The following is a 24,214-nucleotide window of genomic DNA, read 5'->3' on the forward strand; positions in this document are numbered from 1 at the left end:
CTGCTGCAGAAAATTTGGACTAAAATAAAGTTACTGTATTGCATGGTAGAGTATGGAGGAGACCCCAGCATTTTCAGAACTCTACAGCAAGGACCCTGACTCCACATCACTTGAATTTTATCTTTTAAACTGTGTGTTAAAAACAGATGAAAAAACTCCAAAAGTCTGACTGCAATGAGGTCTGCAAACCACAAAAGGATCTGCAAAGTGACTGCTTGTTAAGCACTGTTTCTTCAGTATCTCAGATTAGCTCAGAGACAGCATAAAAAAAGCATCCACAGAGAAATACCAAGCCTTTTTGCATTAAGATCCCCACCCTCTAGAGGCATGGTTTTATGTAATTGTTCATAGGCATGTGACATACTACAGAAAAAAGAAGAAAACTGAATAAAATGTCTGCAGCGGCTTGACACCATCAGGCTGGAAAGCAGAAGGACAGGGGGAGATATACTAGAAAATGTACTGACAAACTTCTCACTTGCATGGTTGGGAAAACTGATCAATTCAGTCAAATCATCAGCTCAGTTATTATAAAAGACGAATATCCTTCTATTGTGGGGGCAGAGGCAGCAGGAACAAGAAAATGGAAAAAGCAAGCAAATGAGATCTCATGTTGAAACATCAATAAAGTGTCTCTTTATCTATATATACTGAAGAACACAGCTCCACCTGGAGACCAGCCATCTCAGAGAGTTAAATCAACCTGGTCAATAAAGAGTGAAGTGGACAGGAACAACACCTTAAAAGCCATTTCCATTATCACAGACACTGTTAAATAATCACACAAGAACATTCTAAATCAGACAAAGCCAAACAGTTTTCAAGACAAGGTAAACAAAAAAGTCATTGAGGGCAAGTCATTAAAGGTTATTTAATGCATACAATTTATTTTTTAAATTTGCAGTTTCTCTTCCTACCAAGTGTCTGATTATTTTTCCTTGGTTACATGGCTATCCTTCAGGACAAAGATGTCCTCTAGGATTGCAAATGGCTTAGTAGACAGCCAACACTGCCCCAGATGTACTTCCCAAGGTTTTTGGGTTTTTCCACCTGGGTGCCAAATTGCTCAGTCAAGTAACAATTTCTTATGAAACTTATCAATTACAGAATTCATCCTTTTACTTCCATATAAGCACAAACAACAACAGCACAATTGTGCACATCATTACAATTGATCTTCATCATGCAAAATCCATAGCCTTTTCTAGTTTGTAGCTTTTTTTTCCCAAATACTTAGGTCCAGCAGTCAAAAACATTTAAACAAATTGTAAAGTTTTTAAACAAGAACAGGAAATTAAGTGCACCTAAACCATAATCTGTTCTTTGTAACATGGTGCACAGCTCTTCTAAAAGAAAACCAACTGTTTACTCACCATCTTACTGTATAGGTTTTGGAGATTTAGTATAAATCCTGTCACTGGTTTTTCATCTCTAATCTTGAATCATTTCAAGTAATTTTAAAGAAAAGAACACAGATCCAAAATTATTTAATTTAATTTCTGTTTTATCATCTTTTTCTGCTTTACCATAGTGTTAAGGGTGGCTACACTTTAAATAAATGTTTAATTCATTAAGCTAATTTGGGCACATCACCTCCATTTAACCCAAAAAATCTAATTCACAGTTCCTACAAGAAAGGTAACACACACACCTAACAGAGATGTTCAAAGCTGCTGCTTTCTTGAGTCTTCCAGTTTATTCTCTAAGCTTTTATGTTGTTACAGGGATCAATTTACAATTTATGTAGATCTGTCAGCAGAGTCAAATTAAAATTAATTGTATAAACTTGTACACTCAAGAGAACACTGCTGTTCTTCACTTAATGTTATCAAGGTAACGCTCGAAAGCACAAGTGGAAGCGAGATGTAGGGCTTTCTGAAGTCTATGTGGTGTTTCATTGCCAAACTAGCATTGTTTTAGGAAGGACACTGTCAAAGGTACAAATAGGGGTTTTACGGCAATTGAATGATGTCTTTTTTAAAAACTGGATCCCTGCTTACAGGAGAAAAACATTGCTTTTACCTTACTGATAAGTGTGACGACATCACCTTCTCGGATTGTGAGTTCATCATCATTCTGTGCTTCATATGGAAATATCACTTTGCAATACTCCTTGGCTGAAAGGAAGAACATGCAACGTGATAAATTATCACTTTATAACAACTGCTTATCCAAGGGTGAAAATCTTCCTAAAATGTTCCACAAGTGTTTCTTTCATTTTCTTGCCATCTTTCTCTTTGTATTTTAGACCTTCATAAACAGTATGAAATACGTAAAAAACTGCACACTGACGAGCATTCCCACACATGTCATCCAGGGAGTCGGCTCTGTAGCCCCCAGAACCATTAGCTCAAATGAAATAGCTCCAGACGGCAACCTGCCACAAACCATTTCCCTAGAGTAAAAGCCTGTATTTGACACTTGCTTCAACAGTTCCACTGGCACGGCCTTCCACCAGATCCCATAAATTGGAAGCATAAAGGACCCGGTAGGTTGACATAGCTTATCTATCCCCTCGTGTGCAAGAAAGCAGATATTTCTGCAGCTATAAAGATGATAAAATAATAAATAATATATTAATAAATGTAAAGGTTTACGGTTGGATTCGATGATCTTAAAAGGCTTTTCCAACCTAAATGATTCTATAATTCTGTAATTAAACCTTGTGTACACTCAGCATAAAAGAAGAGTTTTGAATATTAGTCTAAAGTTTCCTCTTCCCTTTTGCCTTTACTGTCTATAAATAAGGGCATTATCTCAACTTTCATCTGGAAAATACAGGAGCCAGCACTCCTACTCAGAAATCATAAAAAGCAGTTGTCATGAAAAGAAGTTACTTACAACACGTTGCTGTGCAACAGACAAGTATGTCAATGTGCCTTACAAATAAAAAGGGAACATGTATTCCAGCTGTTAAATAATGTATAAAAATATGTGACACTCTAAGACAGCAGGTTTAAAAAGACCAAAGAAACATGCGGAGAAATTACTGGACCCTTTGTAGAAGAGCATGTGACTTCGTGGAAGTGTTCACCCCATTTAAATGTCTCAGTTTTGATAACCTCTACCTCTAGTCAACTGTCATATTCGATGCAGAGAAACAGGTACTTGTAGGCCACAGAAATCTAAATTAATTTGAAACAACAGGACCTATTTCTTTATACTTACTGTAAAGAGAACCTGCATTATCACACTTGTGGGTATTTGAGGCTCCACTGGGGGGGTCAGTTCAGTTGCCCAGACACTATGTGCCATTTTGGACACTTCTGGGTATGTAAGACACCCACATGGTTAGCAGATACAAAGCACAACTTATGGAAGAGTCAGGTCCCTCTGGCCTGGCAGCTGGATGCAAGCCAAAATACCCTGGGGTATTTCAAACAGCTCCAGATGCAGGCCACTGATTTCAGCCCCCAGCGTTGGGCCTGGTATCTGGATTTAGATTCGGGCACCTGATGTTAGAAACAGACTATGTCAGTGCCTGCGCTTGCACTACGGTTGATGGAGGTCAAGTCATTAACGTGAGTGAAGCCTTCAGAGCCACTCTTCACCCCGAGAGCAGACACCTACATCTGATTAGCTGAATCACGCTCTGAACTCCCTGGACAACATTGACCGATCTCCACCGGGACCCATCGGAGCCCAGACACCAGCATCACATGGCTATACTGAAACTCAGGGCTCTGACTCAGAAGCTGCATCCCAACTGGTAAAGTTTACTGACAGGAACATCAACCTTAAATAAGCAGCCAACACACGAGCATAGGAAGGGTTGCTGGCTGTAAGCACAATCAACCTGAGAAATGAAACAGTACTAGTTGGGAAGAGGAAAGCTCTTCTCCAGTTCACACACTGCCACTCAGAAACGGCATGAATTTTACATGGCGCTGGTTTAAGTAAACAAGAATTTCTTAGGCTTCACAAATTTATTTTCATGAATGCAAAAAATTTACATTTATCCCCAATGATTAGCTGTTGGTTTTCTGGCCCCGCCCTGTACTGGGTCTGGATGGGATGGAGTTAATTTTCTTCACAGCAGCCTGCATGGTGCTGTATTTTTGATTTGTGACTAAAACAGCATTGGTAACACACCAGTGTTTTGGCTATTGCTGAGTAGTACCTGCACAGTGCCAAGGCCCTCTCTTTTCTCTTTTTTGCCACTCTGCCCCCCAGTAAGTAGGCCAGGGGAAGGCAAGAAGCTGGGAGAGGACACAGCTGGGACAGGTGACCGAAGCTGAGCAAAGGGATATTCCGTGCCGTATGATGTCATGCTCAGCAATAAAAAAGGACGGGCTTGGGAGGTGTTGGTCTGGGAGGCAGCCATTGCTTGGAGACTGGCTGGGCATTGGTCTGCTTGCGGTAGGTGGTGAATGATTGCCTTTGCATTGCCTCTTTTTTTTCCTCTTTCATTCACTTATTAAACTGTCTTTATCCATGAGTTTTCTTACTTTTGCTCCCCCTATTGTCTCCGCTCTGGGGAAGCAAGTAGCTGGGTGGAGCTTAGTTGCTGGCTGGCTCCATACCCCCTCTGATGTTTCTGAAGAAACAAGAGTCAGATGAAGACAATGAATGTGATCTTTGAAAAAAATATGAGCAAGGGAAAAATAAGCCTCTTTTGCTGTTTCTGAGAGCAGGGAACACTGTCAAATAAACATTTGGAAACACTGCCAAATGACTGGGCATGTAATAACCACCATGCCACAACTCAGATTTCAGGCGATGAAAGGGGTGTCTAACTGTTCGTTTACTGCATTCTGGAGGAAGGGTTTGGATTTCTCTTCATGGACCCAACTAGGATGTTTCACCTGCTCACTATCTTGTCTTCAAGACAGTATAATAACATTTTATGTAAAAGCTGGTGGAAAGTTGACACATACTGACTTAGGTCAGGTAGAGGCAGAGCAGCATGTGAGAGAAACAAGAGATTCAGCACATTTTTACACTTCAGTGTGTATGCTCCCTTAAATAATCATGGGGGGGGTGTTTCCTATTCTGAGAGTATCCACATCCTGAAAAACAGCTTTGCTAAATAATAGATTCAGTGAATTAGTACAGAGATTATGTGGATAGAATACCGTGCTAAAGAAGCTGAGTGCTGCATACTCAGGGAAGTCTCTGGTTACTGGAAACATGCTTAGCACCTCTTTTTTTTGGAATACAGAACAGAAGCCAGGCTGGGTTCTCGGAGGCAAACACCACCTGGGCCCAAGGAGGATCATTCCTGAGTATCCATTCTCAAGAACATAAGTTGTTCCTCCATTCACTATATAATCTATATGCTGTATAACCTCAAGACTAGATGGGAAGCCAAGCTCAATGCACAGCTAATCAACAAAGAACAGCCACTATACCACAGAAACGGTACTATTCTGAAAGGATGCCAGAGCGGTGCAGCCCTCGCCCAAGGCGTGGATGAATCCCATGTGTTTAGGTTAAAGAATGCTTTGAACAGCAAGTGTCTCCAGAGGGCTTGTGTCTCCTGAGTCCTGTAACAGGCAATCCTCCCTCAGCTCCCCCTTGCTATTTGAAGACTGTAAATTTGAATCATCCTTCAAGATGAAAACCCCGACAGACAAGAGTGGAGAGAAGGTTGTGGTTTCAGCATCTGAAAAAGTCAGTTGATAATCAGTAAAGTAAGTGCCTTCTTTCTTCTTTTTTTTAAGCTTTTCCTCCAAAAGTGTGTGTCAGTGTGGATCTCACAGTAAGTGGCTGTCAGAAGGAGTAAGACTCTAACCAAGGAACTCACAGTCTTTCACACATAGCAAACAGCTACGCATCTTCGCCTTCTAGTTTTGATGTCAAGAACTCAATTCTCCCATGACCTGTTCACCCCCTCCCACCAAGCTCTTACCTTTTTTTTTTTTTTTTAATATCCAGGTAGCAGAGAAACAAGGAATTAAACTAGAAAAAAAAGTCAGAAACCAGATCTTAAGCTCAGCTAAATGCTGATGCAGTTCATAAAGAGTCAGGAGGCAATCCTGTGAGGGGCACAAAAGGGAGCTGGGGGGAGGCTCACGGCTGCCCCGTGCTCTGAAGGCTGGCACAAGAACACAGGGTGAAGGCACAGCCGTGGAAAAAATTCATGGTTTATGTACAGTAGAAGTCTGGACTCCTTAAGCACGATTCGCACTGACATACACTAAATCAATACATTCCTCTGCCTAACAAGGACCCTGTGGATCACATAGCAAACAGAGCTAGGTCTCAACAACATGGATAGGTTTGGAACAATGTAAGTGACCGGACAAAGTCAGCTTTCAAATTTCTTCTAAGGGAATGGTAGTCCAACACAATTTAAGTAAGTAAAAGCAAAGCCAACAGGACTCAAAATAGTATGAACCTTTAATGAGAAATAAAACCAAATCTTAGAAACACCTTCCCCCCACCCTTCCCTTTTTCCCAGGCTCAGCTTCACTCCTGATTTCTTTACCTCCTCCTCCTGAGCAGTGCAGGGGGACGAGGAATGGGGGTTGCGGTCAGTCCATCACACTTTGTTTCTGCCACTCCTTCCTCCTTGGGGGGAGGACTCCTCACACTCTTCCCCTGCTCCAGCGTGGGTCCCCCATGGGGTCACAAGTCCTGCCAGCAAACCTGTCCAGTGTGGGCTCCTCTCTCCACGGGTCCACAGGTCCTGCCAGGAGCCTGCTCCAGTGTGGGCTTCCCATGGGGTCACAGCCTCCTTTGGGCATCCACCTGCTCTGGCGTGGGGTCCTCCACGGGCTGCAGGTGGATATCTGCTCCACCATGGATCTCCATGGGCTGCAGGAGGACAGCCTGCCTCACCGTGGTCTTCACCACGGGCTGCAGGGGAATCTCTGCTCCAGCGCCTGGAGCACCTCCTCCCCCTCCTTCTTCACTGACCTTGGTGTCTGCAGAGTTGTTTCTCTCACATATTCTCACTCCTCTCTCCAGCTGCAATTGCACAGGATTTTTTTTCCCCATTCTTAAATATGTTGTCACAGAGGCGCTATCACTGTTGCTGATGGGCTCAGCCTTGGCCAGTGGTGGGTCCATCTTGGAGCTGGCTGGGATTGGCTCTATCAGACATAGGGGAAGCTTCTAGCAGCTTCTCACAGAAGCCACCCCTGTGACCCCATCCACTGCTACCAAAACCTTGCCACGCAAACACAATAAAGCTGGGTTTATACATCATAGATGGTTCTTCCAGAAGCCTCTATTTTTTCCTCTGACCTGAAGACATCTTAAAAATATACCTGCTAATAAACCCCTACAGCAGACATCTTGGCAACAGTAAGGGAGGACAAAAGATGATATTCATGAGCCTTTCAGTCCTCATTTATTAATTCAACAATAATTTACTCTGTCAGACCACAGAGTATCTCCCTGCAAACTCACAGCTCCTCCCAAGCAAAGGAGAACAACCTGCCATAGGCAATGGGCATTGCTCAGGGAACTGAGTGAGCAGATAAACCTTACAGCATATCTTACAACTTAGACAGGCTGGATCTAATGCAGGATGTTCAGCTTCTGGTCCGACATATTCTGAACTGAGGGGGCTTGGGCTAGGTATAATCCCACTTGAAAATACGTACCATTGGCTACATCCTGTGATTTTTTGAACCGTTCTGTTCCAACTAGACTAGGTACAATAATGATACAACAATGAGCACCTCTCTGCCCACACCCCTTCCTTTGGAGGGAAGAGCAAAGACATTGCTAGCTTCTCTGATAGACCCCAAGGGCCCAAGGAATTGCTGAATTGCAATTCCCCTTCCCAGCATCATCCTCGTAGCTCAGAATTTGGAAGAAAAAGCAGCAGCAGCAAAGAACTAGATATTTATCACAAGTGGTCTGTCACTGCCCATGCTTCATTGAGGAAAAAGTCTCAGGACCATCCTAAACACTATAAAGGGGCTATCCTTTAAAAAGAACTGGATGTTTTATGGGGGTAGTTAACATGCATGTCTGTTCAGCACCTTATGTCCCACAGCCTGTCCCGAGTTCAAAAAGTGGCCTATATGGTACAGTCTCAAGCCCCCCAAAAAATCATTGCCTCAAAGAGGGAGAACAATAGCAGGAGATAGCATTCCTACAGAATACAGCTGCTTCATTACCTAGGCCACTGCAAGCCCTGTATTTCACCCACAGAATTCAGTGGCTTGATACGTATTTACAACTGCACTGTAAAGCACTGATGTCAATGTACAGACCTTCTATAAGACTTGAGGTCCTGCAGTACTGTAGCAGGTAAATTAATTTCTTTGTATTTTGAGAGACTGGTTAGATATTATACCGTTAAACTAGAACTGAGCAAATTCCATTTACTGTATCAGTGGACCCTGTTCACTTTAAAAGCATGCCTCTTCTCTTTGTTCTCCTGCCAGACTCTTAGGATGAGCTGTGACATTCAAGACAGCAGTCCACAGACAAACATACCTTCAAGCTTAAATTTCACAGGGGACAGTGACTCTGGAATTTGCTTTTCCTTTTAGGCTAGGATGACACAATTTCCTCCTTTTATCTCTGCTGCTGTTTCCTTGTTGGTAGGCAAGAACTGTTCCACCTCATGACAAGATTTCCTCTATCTCAGGAAACCTAACCAGTGGCTGGATTCACCCTTCTAACTGCTCAGAAACTGATTTTTTTTTTTCTTTAGTAAAACAAACAACAAACCTGTATAGCTGATTTTTGAGGCTAAAATATTTCCCCCTTGATGAAGTCTAAATCATACGACAATCAATATGGACACAAACAGTAATACTAAGTAAGAAAACAAGCAGCATTATAGTAGTATTCCTTGAGCTTAAGCTTCCTCTCTTTAACTATCACTCATAAAATGTTTCTGAAATGGAGTAAAATGTACAAAATCCAGTGAAAAATTACATCATTGTTACCAAAACCACAAACCAGATGAAAAAAATCCAAACACTACATTCAGCAGAATTTGGTTTTACTATTACTTGCTACACTCAAGACTCATAAATGGATTGCACTAATAAATATTTTTACAGAACTTCACAAGATGCAAACTGTCAAAACACCACCTCATCAAACAAAAAAATAGAAACAGACCTAATTAGGACACCACTAATCCAGATTCAGCTACTCCTTATACTTTCTACCATCAAGCAAAAAGGTAGTTGCTTGCTAGGATTTTGGTATTCCTATGCAATAGGTAAACACAAATTGTAAATAGTCAGTGAGTGGAGTAATCAAATTAAGTGCCATGGTCAATACATTCTGTGACTTACTGCCTTTGCTGTTTTGTTGTCTGCTTACTTATACTCCATTTTTGCAATCTCAGTAATCTGCAGCAGCTCTCTCAGTCATTGTGGATGTTTTTGCTTTGCTGAATTTTAGAATCCAACAGAGCTACTTAAAAATGTATATATATTTTCTACAATATAGCCTTTTGACTGCAAGCCACTTAAACTAAAAGCAAGCTACTTCATAGAAAAAACAATATATCTCACCCCAGAGACAGAATTACAAACACACACACGCATGCATGTGCCAACCCAGCTATGTAAGAGAGATGGAAATTCAATAGCAGAATAATCTCCCTGTAAGTCTAGGCACCCACAAACCTAAACCAAGCAGCTCTCCCCTCGTCTCTTCAAAGATGTATTCTTTCATTCCTGAAAGGTTAGTGATGTTTTCCAAGGGACCACTCAAGCCCTGTAAGGATTTGTGCTTTCACTGTGCTCTCCCTTTGAGCAAAAGTCCTCTTTGGCCCTGAAGAGTTATCTGTTTATCCCCCAAAATATTAAGCTCACTTTTTAGGGAGAATTACATAGCATGTTGTTGGGGGATGCACCTACAGAATACACTGCTCTGTCTCTTGCTCTGACCAACTCATCCCATTGCAGAAATTAGGCCATCTTGCATGTACTAACAGCTAATGGTAAGCACATCAAGTGCCTTGCTGCAAATCACTGCCCTATCGCATCAGAAAAGCTATAGGAAAAAAGCAGACTCTAATCAAGATGTGGGGAGAGTCAGCAACCATCAATCCATGCTGAAGTCCCTGTGGGCAGAAAGGGAAGATGCTACTGCTCCCCATTTCCTCTCTCAGCAGGCTTTTTCACAGTGCAACTGCATTTTTCATCCAGTTGAGACTAAGGAAGAACAGCATCAGTCACGGAAAGAAATAGGTGGAAGATGAAAAATTGTATTATTCCTCTACCAACATAATCTCTCTCTTGCTTGCAGCACACATCTCCAGCAGTAATCCCAAGGGAATCTAAATCACATATCCAAAAGCTCCCTCTCCATACTGAGCTGAATCTATGGATCTTCTGTTTCTTGCTACTTCTTTGGAGAATGGCACAGTATCTGTTTCATCTAGAAATTAAAGACTCCAAGGAAGACTGGGACCCTACCATTCCAGGCAAAAGTGAAAGTAGCTGAGGTCCAACGTGAGATGATACCTTTATGCTGCACACTGCAATTAGGACATTCATCAGTTTTCCGAGACTGCAAACTTCCCTGGATTCAATGCTTTTTCAAGCTTGTTTGTGGTAGGTTTTTAGGAGAAAACAAAAATTAAATTTTGGAGAAATGACAAATACTAGATAGATCACAGTCCTATGCCAGACTCTGATCATACTTCTTATGTCTGATTATCAGACATTAACTGTATTATGAAAAAAATATTCCTCCACCTATATTAAAAAACAAACCAGACTGAAGTATGTTTCATTTTCATGGAAAGGTTTTTTCAATTTAAATGACGGACAACTTCAACTGATTGAAAAGTATCTCCTGTGATGCCATTTGAGGCTAAGACAATTACATATAATTACATTATACCAGACCTTCCTATACATTTGTTTCTCTTTCCCAAGCAAGAACAAAGATGCCAAAAATTCTACCGAGGCCCCCAAGATTCCAGGAAAGATAAAATGTCCTAAATAATAAAGTTTAGGTAAAATTCATAGAACATGTAAAGATACTGTACAAATAAGTAGCCCACCCTTCTCACCAGTTCTGGCAAAAGGGATGTGGAATAATGTTGCACACAATCATGGTGAAAATCAATAGCAACAGAAGAAGAGGGATTTTCTGACCAAAAAGGCATGCCTGAGGGAAATGACAAAAAGGTGAAAGAAGAACCAACCAGAGCCCAAAAGTGTTGATGAAGAAGTGTCTCTGTGTCAACCGGAGCTCAGTGTGTCACTGTAGAAGGTACAGTTCTCTAACCATTGTTCAGAAGGTTTCCACATTAATTTGTAAGTGGTTCAAGTATGAAACCCCAGTACCCTGGGATGCAATTTAGTGAGCAGTTTCAACTGTCAGAAGTATGAGCTGATGTGGAAAAAGGCAGCTGTCTTCCAGCTTGGCTTACCACACAAGGGTTAGTGCTGCAGGTGGGAAAGTCTGTGGGACCACCCCTTCTGATGGCACCTGCACGCAGGTCAGCTTAAGCTGCTCAAGCTGCGGGTTGGGAAAGGTAATTCCAAACCACATTCATTCAGAAGCCCTGCTCTATGTTACCAGTTCACACATTTTTCAGCATTTCAAGTTCTCACTTCCTCAGGGCAATTGAGTTCTTGCAGTACTTCCCATTAACAGCCTTGTGTCACAAGGGGAACAATGTAAGAGGATGCAGCAAGTCAATTAATGTGGTGCAGCTAATAGACAGTAACTCACTAAAAGTTGTTTTAGGCTGCTTTTGCAACTCTAAGATGAAAATATGTGGTAAACCAGGTCGTAACCATACAACTTCTCTCAGACAGCCCCTGTTCTACTGCTGCAGATGCTTGCCTTCCTAGGTCTGTATGTGTTTCATTCTGAGACAAAACATTATCTGCTAACTATCTAAAAGGAAGAAGGACTCTGCAAGACTTAAAAACTCAACACATTATATTATACTCAATTTTCTTTTCTAAGGCATGGCTATGTTCTTTTCCTTCGTATTTTTTTCTACCAGAATCCATAACATTTAGTTGTAACTTTATATAGATAAAATCAAAAGATAGGGAATATATACCTAAGTTATTTGGTAAGCTAGTTACATATGCCTCCCTAGAACAGCACTGAGACCTGCCTAAAAGGTTTAATTATTGCTTTTTGTTTACTAAGCATTTAAATGACAAAAACAGAACTGAAGCTCTTGGACACTGTTCATTTCCCATACAAACTATACCACCCACAAAGATTATTTCTGCTACATAAAGAAAGAAAAAAAAAGCAAGGTCAGTCACAACCAGATATATTTTTCTATGACCCACCTACAAGTTACAGCCTGAAGTTGGATCTTATCCAACTCTGATTAATTACAAAGTACCCTCAAGGCTGAAAGCTGATCATGTAATTTAATTTGATTTTTGGTGGCAGAAAACTCGAGGTAGGATTATCAGAGCAAAAACAATTCAGAGAATTCTGTGAAAAAAAGCATACTGTCTATGTACTGCCTACTCAAAGTTTATGCTAAATATATCTATCCACATTCTTGCTTTTCACATATACAGGACACTCTTTTAGCCAAAACCAGAGAAAAGTGTTCAGCTTGCTTTTAAAAGGCTCAACAGCACAAAGTGCAAAGAAGAAAAAACTGTGAAACCTACTTTTTGTTCTGCTGTCCACTTCTATTTTTGTTGTCTCCTGAGTTGCTGTGGCTGGAGGTAATTTCTTCCCAACACTCTGAAAAAAAATAATTATTCTCCTTTAAAAATTGCAGGTTCAGTTAAAAGTTGGACAATATAAAAAATCGTAATGGAAATACAAAATGTAGGAGTAGGAAAAGGACAGTAAAGAAACAGAGGCAAGTTAAACTAGGTTTGTCAGGGGGGTGGGGTATTAGCTATTTTTTTACATTATAAAGAATTCATAAAAATGTGATCCTCAGATTTTCCCTTTAAAAAATGTTTACTAACATTTTTAAACGTTAACCCCTTCACACAGTTTCAGGGAAGACTCACAGAAGTTTCATTGGTGGCCTGAATATGTGATGAAATTACTTAAGGAAAGGTGCTATTCAGTACCAAAAGTAAAACTGAAAGAAGGGGGGGGGGGGGGGAACCCTTGACTTCTGTCCATACAAGGAGTGTTCATTTCAGTCATTCTAGACTGAGTGTGATTTTTAAGTTGACAATATCTCTTTAAATGGTTCCCATTTTTGTTTATTTTGAGCAATAATAACTAATTTACAAAGGAGTACTAAAATAAGCAATAATCAGCCTCAGGCAGGTAAGCTGAAAGAACAGTAAACAAACATTATCTGCCCCCAACAAAATAAAATAAATTTGGTGATATTCATCTTTATATATCTTCACCAATAACTATAGGCATGCTATCCCCTTTCTCACTCAGCTTTTCTCCCTATCAAGCAAGCTGCCTAGCTTTAAAATCCCAGCCATGTGTAGTAGCACAGTAAGGTAATTATTACTTGCTTATACAGATATGAGTACTTATAAGCCCTAGCTGTAGTTCAACATCCTTTTCTGGTAAGGTATGCATAAATACCACAAAGCCTCTTCCACACTCCAGTGATCTTCTGAGTAAAAGCTAAGAGGCAAGAGAGCTAAGATTTGGTCTTAAAGGCACTGATGACCTCTTGGGGACCATGAGGGAAACACTGGTCAATATGAGAAGCAACAGGAGTACTGCACTTCAAGTAGTTGAAAAATTTCAAGGTCCATGAAGAATATGAAGAGCTCCATATTAGTAATTTTGTACATTAACCGAGCCAAAATTTATCTATGAAAAGGAGTAAAATACACACACAGGGATTTTAGGCTGGCAAAAAGAGCACCTCTGGAAGAGAGGTAGTTTTGAGAGTTGTACACAAGACAGTCATCAAAATTGTGTTGACAAGTAAGATGAATTATGAATTGCAATACCCAAAAGTGTCCTGTTGCAACTTAACTTGCAGGTGGCAGCAGAAACAACTGACCTGATGAGCTTGCAACTCCACTTACAGTACAGAGTTTCTGAACTGCTGGGGAAAAGAGATCAACAACAAAACTCTACAGAACCTCCCAACTTCTTTGCTGATATGGGAAGGAGAGATGAGAAGCATTATCTGGAGCAGCAATTAGGGAGGTAACAGAAAAACAGGAGATGACAGACTCCTGCAAACCAGGAGAGGGCAAAACTAAGAAAAGAGCATGACGTGGCTGTACTGAAGAAGCTTAAAGTCAAGAAGAATGATGATGACAAGCTGACTCTGAGATCTAGCTGGAAAGCAGTGAAAATTTTACTGGAAGAAATTTAATGAAGAATCTGAAGCTACCGGGCATTCACACAGATAAAAGCACAGAATGCCTTCAAGATGAAAGCAAGATGGGGAAAACAGCTTTTGGTTCAGAGGCAATCAGAGCAGTTCAAGATAGCTGCACATCTCAGTACATGCTCATTCATGATCAAATCTTTATTCACAGTTCTGCTTCATAAAATGGTTTGGAAAATAATGAGAGCACATACTCTAAACTGCACTGCTATTTAACTCAGAAAGGAATGCTTACTAAAGGAATATCCAAAACCTTTAATTTAGTGGAGTTTATCTTTTTTTAAAGATGAAATTGTTTTTTCAAGAACAATTAATTAAAGGAAAGCATTTGGTAATTGCTTTATCATACATGAATCATTGATCTAATGCCATGAAACCAAAACCCAGATAAATCCACAACAAGTTAAAATTTAACAAGCTAAAAATCACAGCAAAAGAATCATGGGCAAAGAGTATGAGACTAGTGTATCCCAGTGGGAAGGGCATGTTGCAATGTAATTTCTTAATTTATAGAAGCAGATGCAGGTGCAATGCTTGAAAACATTCATTCATCTGCTCATTCAGAAAGAATGCCTGTGCAGGTGATAAATCACATGGGGAACCAACTTACTCATTGGGAACAGAAAAGAGAATACCATCCAAACAAGGCTGTTCTTTTGTTGGGAGCTAGGAGACAGGTCAGAAAGCAGTCTTTGCATGAGTGCAATTTGTTCAGGAGAGAAGATAAAAAGCCCAGGGAGCAATGTGGCTGAAGACATGACTCTTTTTACACATATGGAAATAGCCTGAGCAAAGAAACAAGAAACTGGACTCCTGACAGGTCTACTGATAGATGAAGAGCAGCACAAAACTGGGTGTAGCACATGGAATGTGCTGAAAGATCAGAGTGACCTATAAGATCCAAAGATCTTTTATTGCGGAATGAGCAAAGTTGTCCCAGAATTCTGCGATGAGGAGAGGAAGGAATGTTTATGTCTACTAGGAGGACATAGAAAGTAGTAATTCGAATAATTTAAACGAGGGCTGCGCAGAACCCACTCTAGTGAGGAGGGACACCTGAATTTGTTGTGGGACAGGGAGAGGAGAAGACAAGTGGAACTGGTATCCTTTAATTATAAGGGCACTGCACCCAAGGATTTATAGGGGTGACACAAGCACCACTGACAGGAAAATAATAAAAAAAAACCTGGATAAGCCATGCAAATCTGGCTTCAGGTGGACCTCTCTGCCAAGATGTTTTACTCTTCCTATAAAATGGTACTAAAGAGATTTTTTTTATTATTATGATTTCTTTATTTTTTCAATTGGTCTATACTGATCCATGCATTTGTATGGAAAACATTTGCTACCACTTTCTGAAAACATGTCCATGTTAATATAGTACTCATTTGTTCATTATGAAACATGCAACCTCAAGTATAGTTAAGATCTGTGTGCTGGGAGTCTCAGATCAAGTAATATTATCACAGTTACCAATTATTCTGAAAAGAAAAGAGAAATGGGAGACAGACACATTTCTTTCCCTATGAGCCAGAAACTTTCCTTCTGACTCTCCAACTGTTCTACATCACTCATACTCCCATATAGGTCAAATATCTACCAAATTTACCAGTGGCTAGGAGAATCGAGCAAGCCCAACTTAAGTTCATGCTGATCCAACACACATGTCCATGACACAGACTTTTCTTCTCAGGGACTAGTTACTATACAGTATTTTGGTCTCTTCTCCAGTTGAACGCCCAACGTAATTTATCAAAATCTCCTTCACTTCTAAAAAAGGAAACATGGGAGCAAAGAACACTCTAATTGGGTTGAACTGAAGATTTCAGTATAATTCTTTCTCCTCCTCTGTTCTTCCTTTACATAAGAAGGTGAATTCAGAAAAAAATGTCCTCCAAGCCCTTCTAGACACATTGATCTATGCTGCAAAATACTGATATACAACTCCAGCTTTCACATTACTTCGTCTTTTACCCGATTCATTGCTACATATCAGGCTCAATATTCCCAAGAAGCAAGCAGATCTTACTCCTATAGGACACAGGCACAAAACAAGATTTAGAACTTGAAGGACTTTTTGGGAGTTTAGACACTCCAAATGCAAGAGCAGGATCCTCAATCCTACCAGCATCCCCTGACATCTCCCAGCATGAACTCTCTCTCTCCGTTTATCTGACTCTATCATTTTGTTGATAATGCTTGCAATAAAATGTCACATGCAGCATGAACCAGAATGCCCATAATGATGCCCTCCCAGCAGTGTCCTAATCACCAGGGTGCAAAGACAAGTGAAGTTCTGCATTTTCTGTCTAGCCCTGCATATCTTGAATTCTTGGCTGCAGAAGGGTTTCAGCACCAGCAAAAAGGGTAGCATATTCCCCTCTGCCTTTGTATCTCTAGTCTGGTGGTTCAGAGACACTCCTGAAGGGTACCGTTTCCGTTTCCTTCTATCCTCCTCCAGTATGCTGATTACCATAAATCTCATTTCTAGATGGTGGCAGTCAGCCTTGTTCCACTTACATTACTCTGCAGGTATCACTCTGACTTGCTTAGCCCTGTCACACAAGAAACACGTGGTAGAAAAAGAGTTCATATTTCCTAACTCCAAGTCTAGGTTGACTCCCAATACACAACAGAACATATCAACAAAACAGGCAGAATCTTGATCCCACTATTCCTGCAACGTGAGTATAATTAGATTATTTAGCTGTCAGACACAAATCCCCCTAATTGCCTGACACAGGAATCCTAAAGATGAAAGGGGATGAAGTGCCCTCTTTCCGCAGAAACAGCTGATAAAAGCATGAATAATGACCATAATTTGGTGTACAGATATTCAGAGGGATGAGACAGATTTAGCAGCAACCCGCCAGTCTTAATGCTTGGTTTTATGAAGCCAACAGAAGGACAGTCTAGCATTAAATAACAGGTTCTGTTAGCAGAAGAGGCCTTGTGGCAGTTCGGTATGCTGCAAATCCCTATCACTACAGACCAGTTTCCTCTGATACTGAATTAACAGTGATTACAAAAGTGGTTGAGGTGGCACACAAAGTCACGTGAATGAGGTCATGGTACAATTTAAACAGTCTCATTTCCTTTCATTTATGTATTTTGGCTCAACTGCAACCCCTGTAACAGCAGAGACAACACAAGAGCACATAATGGGCAGTATACAAGTGAGATTTTCTCACTTGAGGGCACTAGGGCCCTTCCCTACAACTATTCAACCCCCACCGGAGGAAAGAAAAGTAGACCTGTGATGAAGTTTCCTCTTTCAGGATATTTTAAATTTGTATTTCAGGGTTTTCTGTTGTTGTTGAAAACTGACTTGTCTATTTACTTTTGTTATTCAGGTCTTCTGTCTCTAGAACATTTAATCTGAAAATTTAAACTGAATTGTCACTTGTGCACCGCTAGGTCCATACAGGAGATTTTGTTCTACTTCTTTGCACTCAAGGAACATACTTCTCTTTTGACTCTCTTTTAACAAATATAGCCTTCTCCAAGAAACAGCTTATTTATTCAGGAATAAGTAAAAAAATATTTACTCAACAGCAGTATTTATTCTGGAAAGTATACTGAGGTCTTTACCCTAGATAAAATATTTTGGAACTGCTACTTGCAATGTAACTCCACAAAGATATTCTTAAGGAATACATCAGACATTAAAGAATTCATAAAAATGGGCTGTATGAGCTGGAAACACTAACGTTTTTAAGCTTAACATTGTTTGTCAGTTTGAATAGTGAAAATATAACAATATGCACTGATGTTTTATACAGGGGAGGAAAAGACAGTTACGTATCTTGAGAACTTTTAGAATTTCACAAAACCTCAGTGATTAGGTCAGGGGAAAAAATGTGCTGTGTTTCTTTGACCACAATACTTCCTTTAAACATTCAATTACTATTTTTGAATGTTGTTTATGCACATGAGAATTTTTTTATCTATAGGTTTACGTGCAAATGCAAGGCCACTATTAGCGACAATATAAAAGCTTTATATTGTCTTTAATGTATTTTTGACAGTCCATTTTGTAATGAGAACATTTTCTCACAAAGAAGCAGAAATGGTCACTAGGTTCTTCCAGCTCTGGATGAACAGAAGCATAAACAAGCTTTTCACTGACTATGTATAACGCTGGTGTTGTGAGGGGGGAGCCAAATTAATTTCTTTTTTTCTAATATGCTTCAAGTGCTTAAAGAACATCATCAAGTCCTTTATCCATCCTATGTGGACTACCTTTAACTGAAAAAAAATTGAAAGACCCCAAATATAAAAACCCCAAAGGCTTTCAGATGTCAAGATGCCCTTACTCTCTCAGAGACAAAATAAGAGAAATGTCCAGGATTTCAGTTTTTCCCATGGTACCAACATTCAACTCTACATAAAGTACTTTCTATGACAGCATGATCAAGTATTGCTATCCTGGGGTTTCCCAAAAGGACAGAGTTAACAGTTTTCCTAAAGGGTCACCACATGGCACTTCAAAGAGAGTAATGGGAATTTTAAGAAACCTTTGCAGAGAAAACAAAAATTCTTTAGGGAAAGTGCGATTAAGCACCTACCTGCACATTTCATTGCCTCAGTCATCTAAAATAGCTTCTTCCTCTATACCTACTTTCTACCCAGCTCTACTTTGGTAGAAATACCATCCGTATGCTCCTGAACTATAATTATTAATATTTTTTAATACCAACTAGATAGGTACATCTGCCCAATGCATGCCCAGCTAATACAGAGAGCCCCAGTTGCCCAAGCTGCATGCATTTTAACTGACATCAGCTATGAGGACATTCCAGCCACAATGCAGGGTAATTTCCTTAAAACTAGGTTAAGTGAATGAATGGGACAGGAAACAAGTGTTCATCAAGTCCTCAATTACAACTGGACTGTTGCAAGCACAGGCAAGCAAAATCCCTTTTATTCTCCTGCTCCTAGTTTACTCTGAGTATGAGCAGAGAGACAGGATGTCTCATAATTGGTGTCTCACAGGTGTCTCGTAATTCACTTGCAGCAAGCAAGAGAGAGGGAACAGCCCGGTTCCTGCCCAAGCCCACCCACCAAAGCTGGCCACATCCCTGGGGAGCCACCCTTGGCTGCGGCTGCAGATTCCTGCCACCACTCCTCCTCTCTGCCATGACATTAGCACATCTGCAAGAGGAGAAGAGGGAACTGATCCATGGCAAAAAGTATTGCAGAGGGGAAGGAAGAACAGAAGAGAGTTTTAATGTTATCTGCTTCACTGAACAGGTGCACAAACATTTGAGTAGAACTGTGGCAGAAAAATTTATGGTCATAGGGCTAAGGTGCAATTCTCAGCTGCAGCGCTCATTTATACCAGGTTAAGCTCATCAGGAAAGCAGGGTGAGCATATCTCACAGTGTGCTGTAGTAATTCGTGGGGGCAGCATATCACATTTTGACCATGCTCAGGGCAACCCAAGGAAAGGCTGCAGTAGCCCTGGCCTCTACATCATTCAAAAGACTAAATATGAACAACACTCAAGTACTCAGCTCAACATACCAGATGATAGAATCACAGAATCACTAAGGTTGGAAAAGACCTGTAAGATCATCAAGTCCAACCATCAGCCCAACACCACCATGCCCACTAAACCATGTCCCACAATGCCATGTCCACATGTTCCTTGAACACCTCCAGTGAGGGTGACTCCACCACTTCCCTGGGCAGAGGGTTCAAATGCTTCACCACTCTCTCAGTAAAGAAATTTTTCCTAATATCCAGCCTAAACCTCCCCTGGCACAACTTGAGGCCATTTCGTCTTGTCCTGTCACTAGTCACTTGGGAGAAGAGACCAACACCCACCTCTCTGTAACCTCCTTTCAGGTAATTGTAGAGAGCGATAAGGTCTCCCCTCAGCCTCCTCTTCTCCAGACTGAACAACCCCAGTTCCCTCAGCCGCTCCTCATAAGACTTGTGCTCCAGACCCCTCACCAGCTTTGTCGCCCTTCTCTGGTCACGCTCCAGCACCTCAATGTCCTTCTTGTAGGGAGGGGCCCAAAACTGAACACAGGATTCGAGGTGCGGCCTCACCAGTGACAAGTACAGGGGCACGATCACTTCCCTGGTCCTGCTGGCCACACTATTTCTGATGCAGGCCAGGATGCCATTGGCCTTCTTGGCCACCTGGGCACACTGCCCATAAAGAATGGGAGCCCTGACCTCAGGATCAGATGTGGCACACACCTACAGAACTTTTTTAGTGGGATGTTTGGCAAATATTTCACCGAAAGCAGACAACAAAGCAATTAAAGTATTTTTAAATTTCCTATTATAGTTTCTTTGCACACAGTCAAGCTATATTACCTTCTACTGGACAATCGGAAAATAACGTGTTTTCACATTTAGTCCATATTCCAGCAGATTTAAGTGCGGTTTTTCCAGCTGATGTCTATACTAAATTATTTTTGGACTTGGATGAACACAGGCCTTCTGAATTACAGCATATCTTTGTAAATCAATAAATCCTTTTTTTTTTTTGAAAAAGATTTTACCTGTAAAAGGTTTTACCCTTCTACAGCAAGGTTGCAAAACCCTATCTTTAGCTGCTGCAAAAGGCATATGAACTGCTGACACCTTAATTCTCTCTGTCTAGACAAAATCAACAAATCTTTAAATAAAAAATGTCCCTCCGAATAAAATTCTGGTCTTACAAGCAAAAAAGCAATCCCTTCATCCTATTGGATCTTCTTGAAAATTAACATAATTTCAGGCATCAGCATGACTCTTACCATGATTAACAAGTTTGGACAAAGCAGACGAGCTGTCTGAAGTCAACAGTGAAGAGGTGGAGGCCCTGTAACTGTTCATGAACATCAGTCCTCCAGGAACTGGCTACTACACCAGCACTGCTTTAGAGGAAAGCAACGTTTAAGTATTCAGCAAGTATATCCTGCTTGAATGTTAAAGAGTTTTGGAATTAGGATGCATATGCAGAAAAACTAAAGGTATCTGGGGGAAAAATGTTTTCTAGTGTTCACACAGAAACTGACACATTTTTATCAAATACAGAAGTTACTTCTTGAATGCAAAAAAAAAAGGCAGGGGGGGACGGGACGGGACGAGACGATGACAAAAATAGCATGTCAGTCTAAATCCTACTACAATACTCTAATTCTCATTCCAGAGAATGGCAAACAGGTTGCAATTACATTACACCACACTCAGTTCACTTGGTGCCCTAGAAATAGAGTACTAAATGTCAGAGCATCTTACAATTGCTGTATCTGTCATCCACAGTCATGGCACTGGAATCCAAGTGGACAAGCAAGCAAGAAAGTAAACAAAGCAAAGGAAACAGCACAGAGGTCCCCAAACAAGGGAAATTTTAGAACAAAACATGATTTTGCTGGGGCTTTGTTTTCTGATTCATCACCAATGCTTATTCTTCTGATGTACTTCTTTTTTGCAGTTGAAAAAAGCAAAACTACATCTTCTCATCAGTTAAACTGCTTAAACTACATCAAGCCTAAGAACAAATGCTTTGAATACTTAAGGAATAGTCACATTTGTTTTGATTAAAAACTATTCTATTTTTTCAAAATAATTGTAACTTCTGAAATATTTAATTAAAGAAGTTACCGGTGCTTTACTTAATTAGGTCAAAAAGTATTTGGAAATCACGTACAGAGAAGACCTATAAAATCACTTACCAGGATAGACAAGGAACAATTTATGTGGTTCTGAATGTTCATGGCAAAATAAAAGACAAAATAGCAAGCCTGTACTACCTTTGGCATACCACTGTGAAGAATTACATACAGCAGAAAAGGGAGGGAGAAAGGAAGACCAGGATGATTTAATGAATGTATGTCCACATTCCTTGATGGCTCAGAGTTTGTTACTCCTTCACATTTTATTTGATAACAACAATTAAATATCTTTTTTTTTTTCGGGAAAAACTTCTTTAAAAGAAAAAGGGTGAATGAATAAGAAACAAAGATCAGAGTAGTAAGCTCTTTGGTAGATTTTCCAGGTGTGGTTTTTTTTTTAGGAGAAAGCACTAGATGCTGCAATCAAACTTATCTTGTATTTTTTTTCTTTTATTAATCAAATTTTATCTATTTAATATGTTATTCACAATTGCTTGTTATTTTAATGATCATTTAGCATGATTTCTTACTTAGCCATTCAAAAGCTAGGAAATCTTAAAATTTAGTTTTTCATATAGACTCTCGCTTCTGCTGTGTTATAACTACATGCGAGTCTGTCACATTTTACATATACTCTGGTTATACTTCTCAGTACAATTGCATTCAGATGGTTTTGTCATTGAGATGTAAAACGACAATACGTTGTTGTTCTGAAGTAGTTATTCAAGATGGAGTTCATATCACTTAAACATCATCTATGAGCCAGATGTGTACATATGGATCAGTCACTGCAGGCTTCCCTTCTATCACTGGAGGCAAACAGCCTTTTTAGCATGTAATTCATCTGGACTTCTCCTTTGGGATAAGAAAGGTCATGTCCTAATAATGCCTTTTAGTCTACAGACTCTGAAGAAACTTTGAGGACTAGCAACACCATAGACATCTAAATTCAGTCAACAGAATCCCATGATAGTTGCTATTTTTAAATATATTAGTTGTATAGTCCATGCATATTACCTGCCAGGACAGCAGCCAGCTAATCCATCTGTAGATTTATCTTTATCTAATTATATGTATCTATCTATCCATCTGTATCTATCTACCTATAGATCTATCAATAGATCTATAAACCCAGCTATCTAATCAATAAATACTGGTGTTACAGCAATACAATGCTGTCTTCATGCAAGTCCAGTGTGATCTTTTCTACTTTGCATGGCCAAACCACAGCAATTTTCATTAAAACACACAAATAAAAAAATTGCTGGTCCTGGCTCTTGAAGAAGATTGAAATTGTAACCTAAGTGCACACTAAAAACTAAAACTGAGATGCAGCTTAAAAGGAGTTTACTGTTCATCCTTTTTTAAAAAGATTAACTTGGATAAGTAACCGATTAAAAGACAGGAAACGAAAGGCAGGATTTCAGCATGGTGACCAGTGGAGTCCCTCAGGGATCTAGATCATGGCTCGTTTTCCACATGTTCACAGATGATCCAGAAATGAGGAAAGACAGAAATTCAGTTCAGAGAGAAGTTAAATTACACATTTGGAGGAAAAACGCTATCTTTAGACAGAAATTATGGGCTTTGAAACACATAGCTGTTAATACTTCGGAAAGGAATAAAGAGCAATGGAAAGCGCTATCAAAATGCTGTATAAATCCATCCAACACCTAGATCATTGTGTGTGGTTCTCATCCCCTTTCCCCCTTACACATAACCCACCTCAGTCCCTAAAGGAAATGGAAAAGACAGAAAGTCGCCAAGAGTGATCAAACCTATGGAACAGACTCCTCATCCTGGAAAAAAAAAGATACACACGGGTGATTTAACACGTCTATAAAAATCAGGAGGGGCATTCAGAAGGTAGTTAGGGAGGACTCACTCATTATCTCTTTCAGTAATAAAAATTAAGGGCTATCAAATTAAATTAGCAGGTACCACATTCAAAACAAACAAAGGGAGGTAACTCCTTCCCACAACGTGTGATCCAGCTGAGTGGAACTCTTTCACAGGAGTTACAGATGCTAACATGTTACATGCAATGAAAATGTGACTACCCGATTTGAGGAAAAAAATCCATTAGGGTTATTGAACACAAAGTTCAAAACGACTAGAGGCTGTGAAGACTCACTGCAGGAATTTCTCTGCATGTTTACCCTGTTCTCACACTCTTCCCTAAGCTTCCAGTATTGACCTCTGTTTGGAGGCATGATACCAGCCCAGACACAATTCTGATCAGAACTACAGATGTCAGGATCTTCAATTTCCTGGAAATCTCATTGTTTAACATATGTAAATGGAATATTGAATACGGTACACTTCAGAAAGTAAATCTAAATAAAGCACGGTGACATAAAATTTAAGTGATAACACAAGGGAAACTTCAAAGGATTACTCCAAC

The 24,214-nt window shown here is 40.1% G+C and overlaps 1 protein-coding gene across 2 annotated transcripts in view; it reads right to left on the reverse strand.

Moving 5' to 3' along the window:
* The window catches only part of SH3KBP1 (SH3 domain containing kinase binding protein 1), a 236,441-nt gene that overhangs the window by 55,719 nt on the left and 156,508 nt on the right, over window positions 1-24,214 (reverse strand). For both annotated transcript variants that reach the window (XM_059815901.1, XM_059815892.1), the window contains 2 exons: window positions 12,531-12,606; window positions 2,023-2,117 (listed from right to left, as the gene is read on the reverse strand). In XM_059815901.1, coding sequence (XP_059671884.1) covers window positions 2,023-2,117; window positions 12,531-12,606 — 171 coding nt within the window. The remainder of the gene's footprint in view (window positions 1-2,022; window positions 2,118-12,530; window positions 12,607-24,214) is intronic.

This window comes from Gavia stellata, chromosome 1 (assembly GCF_030936135.1).
Source record: "Gavia stellata isolate bGavSte3 chromosome 1, bGavSte3.hap2, whole genome shotgun sequence".
NCBI classification, from domain to species: Eukaryota; Metazoa; Chordata; class Aves; order Gaviiformes; family Gaviidae; genus Gavia; species Gavia stellata.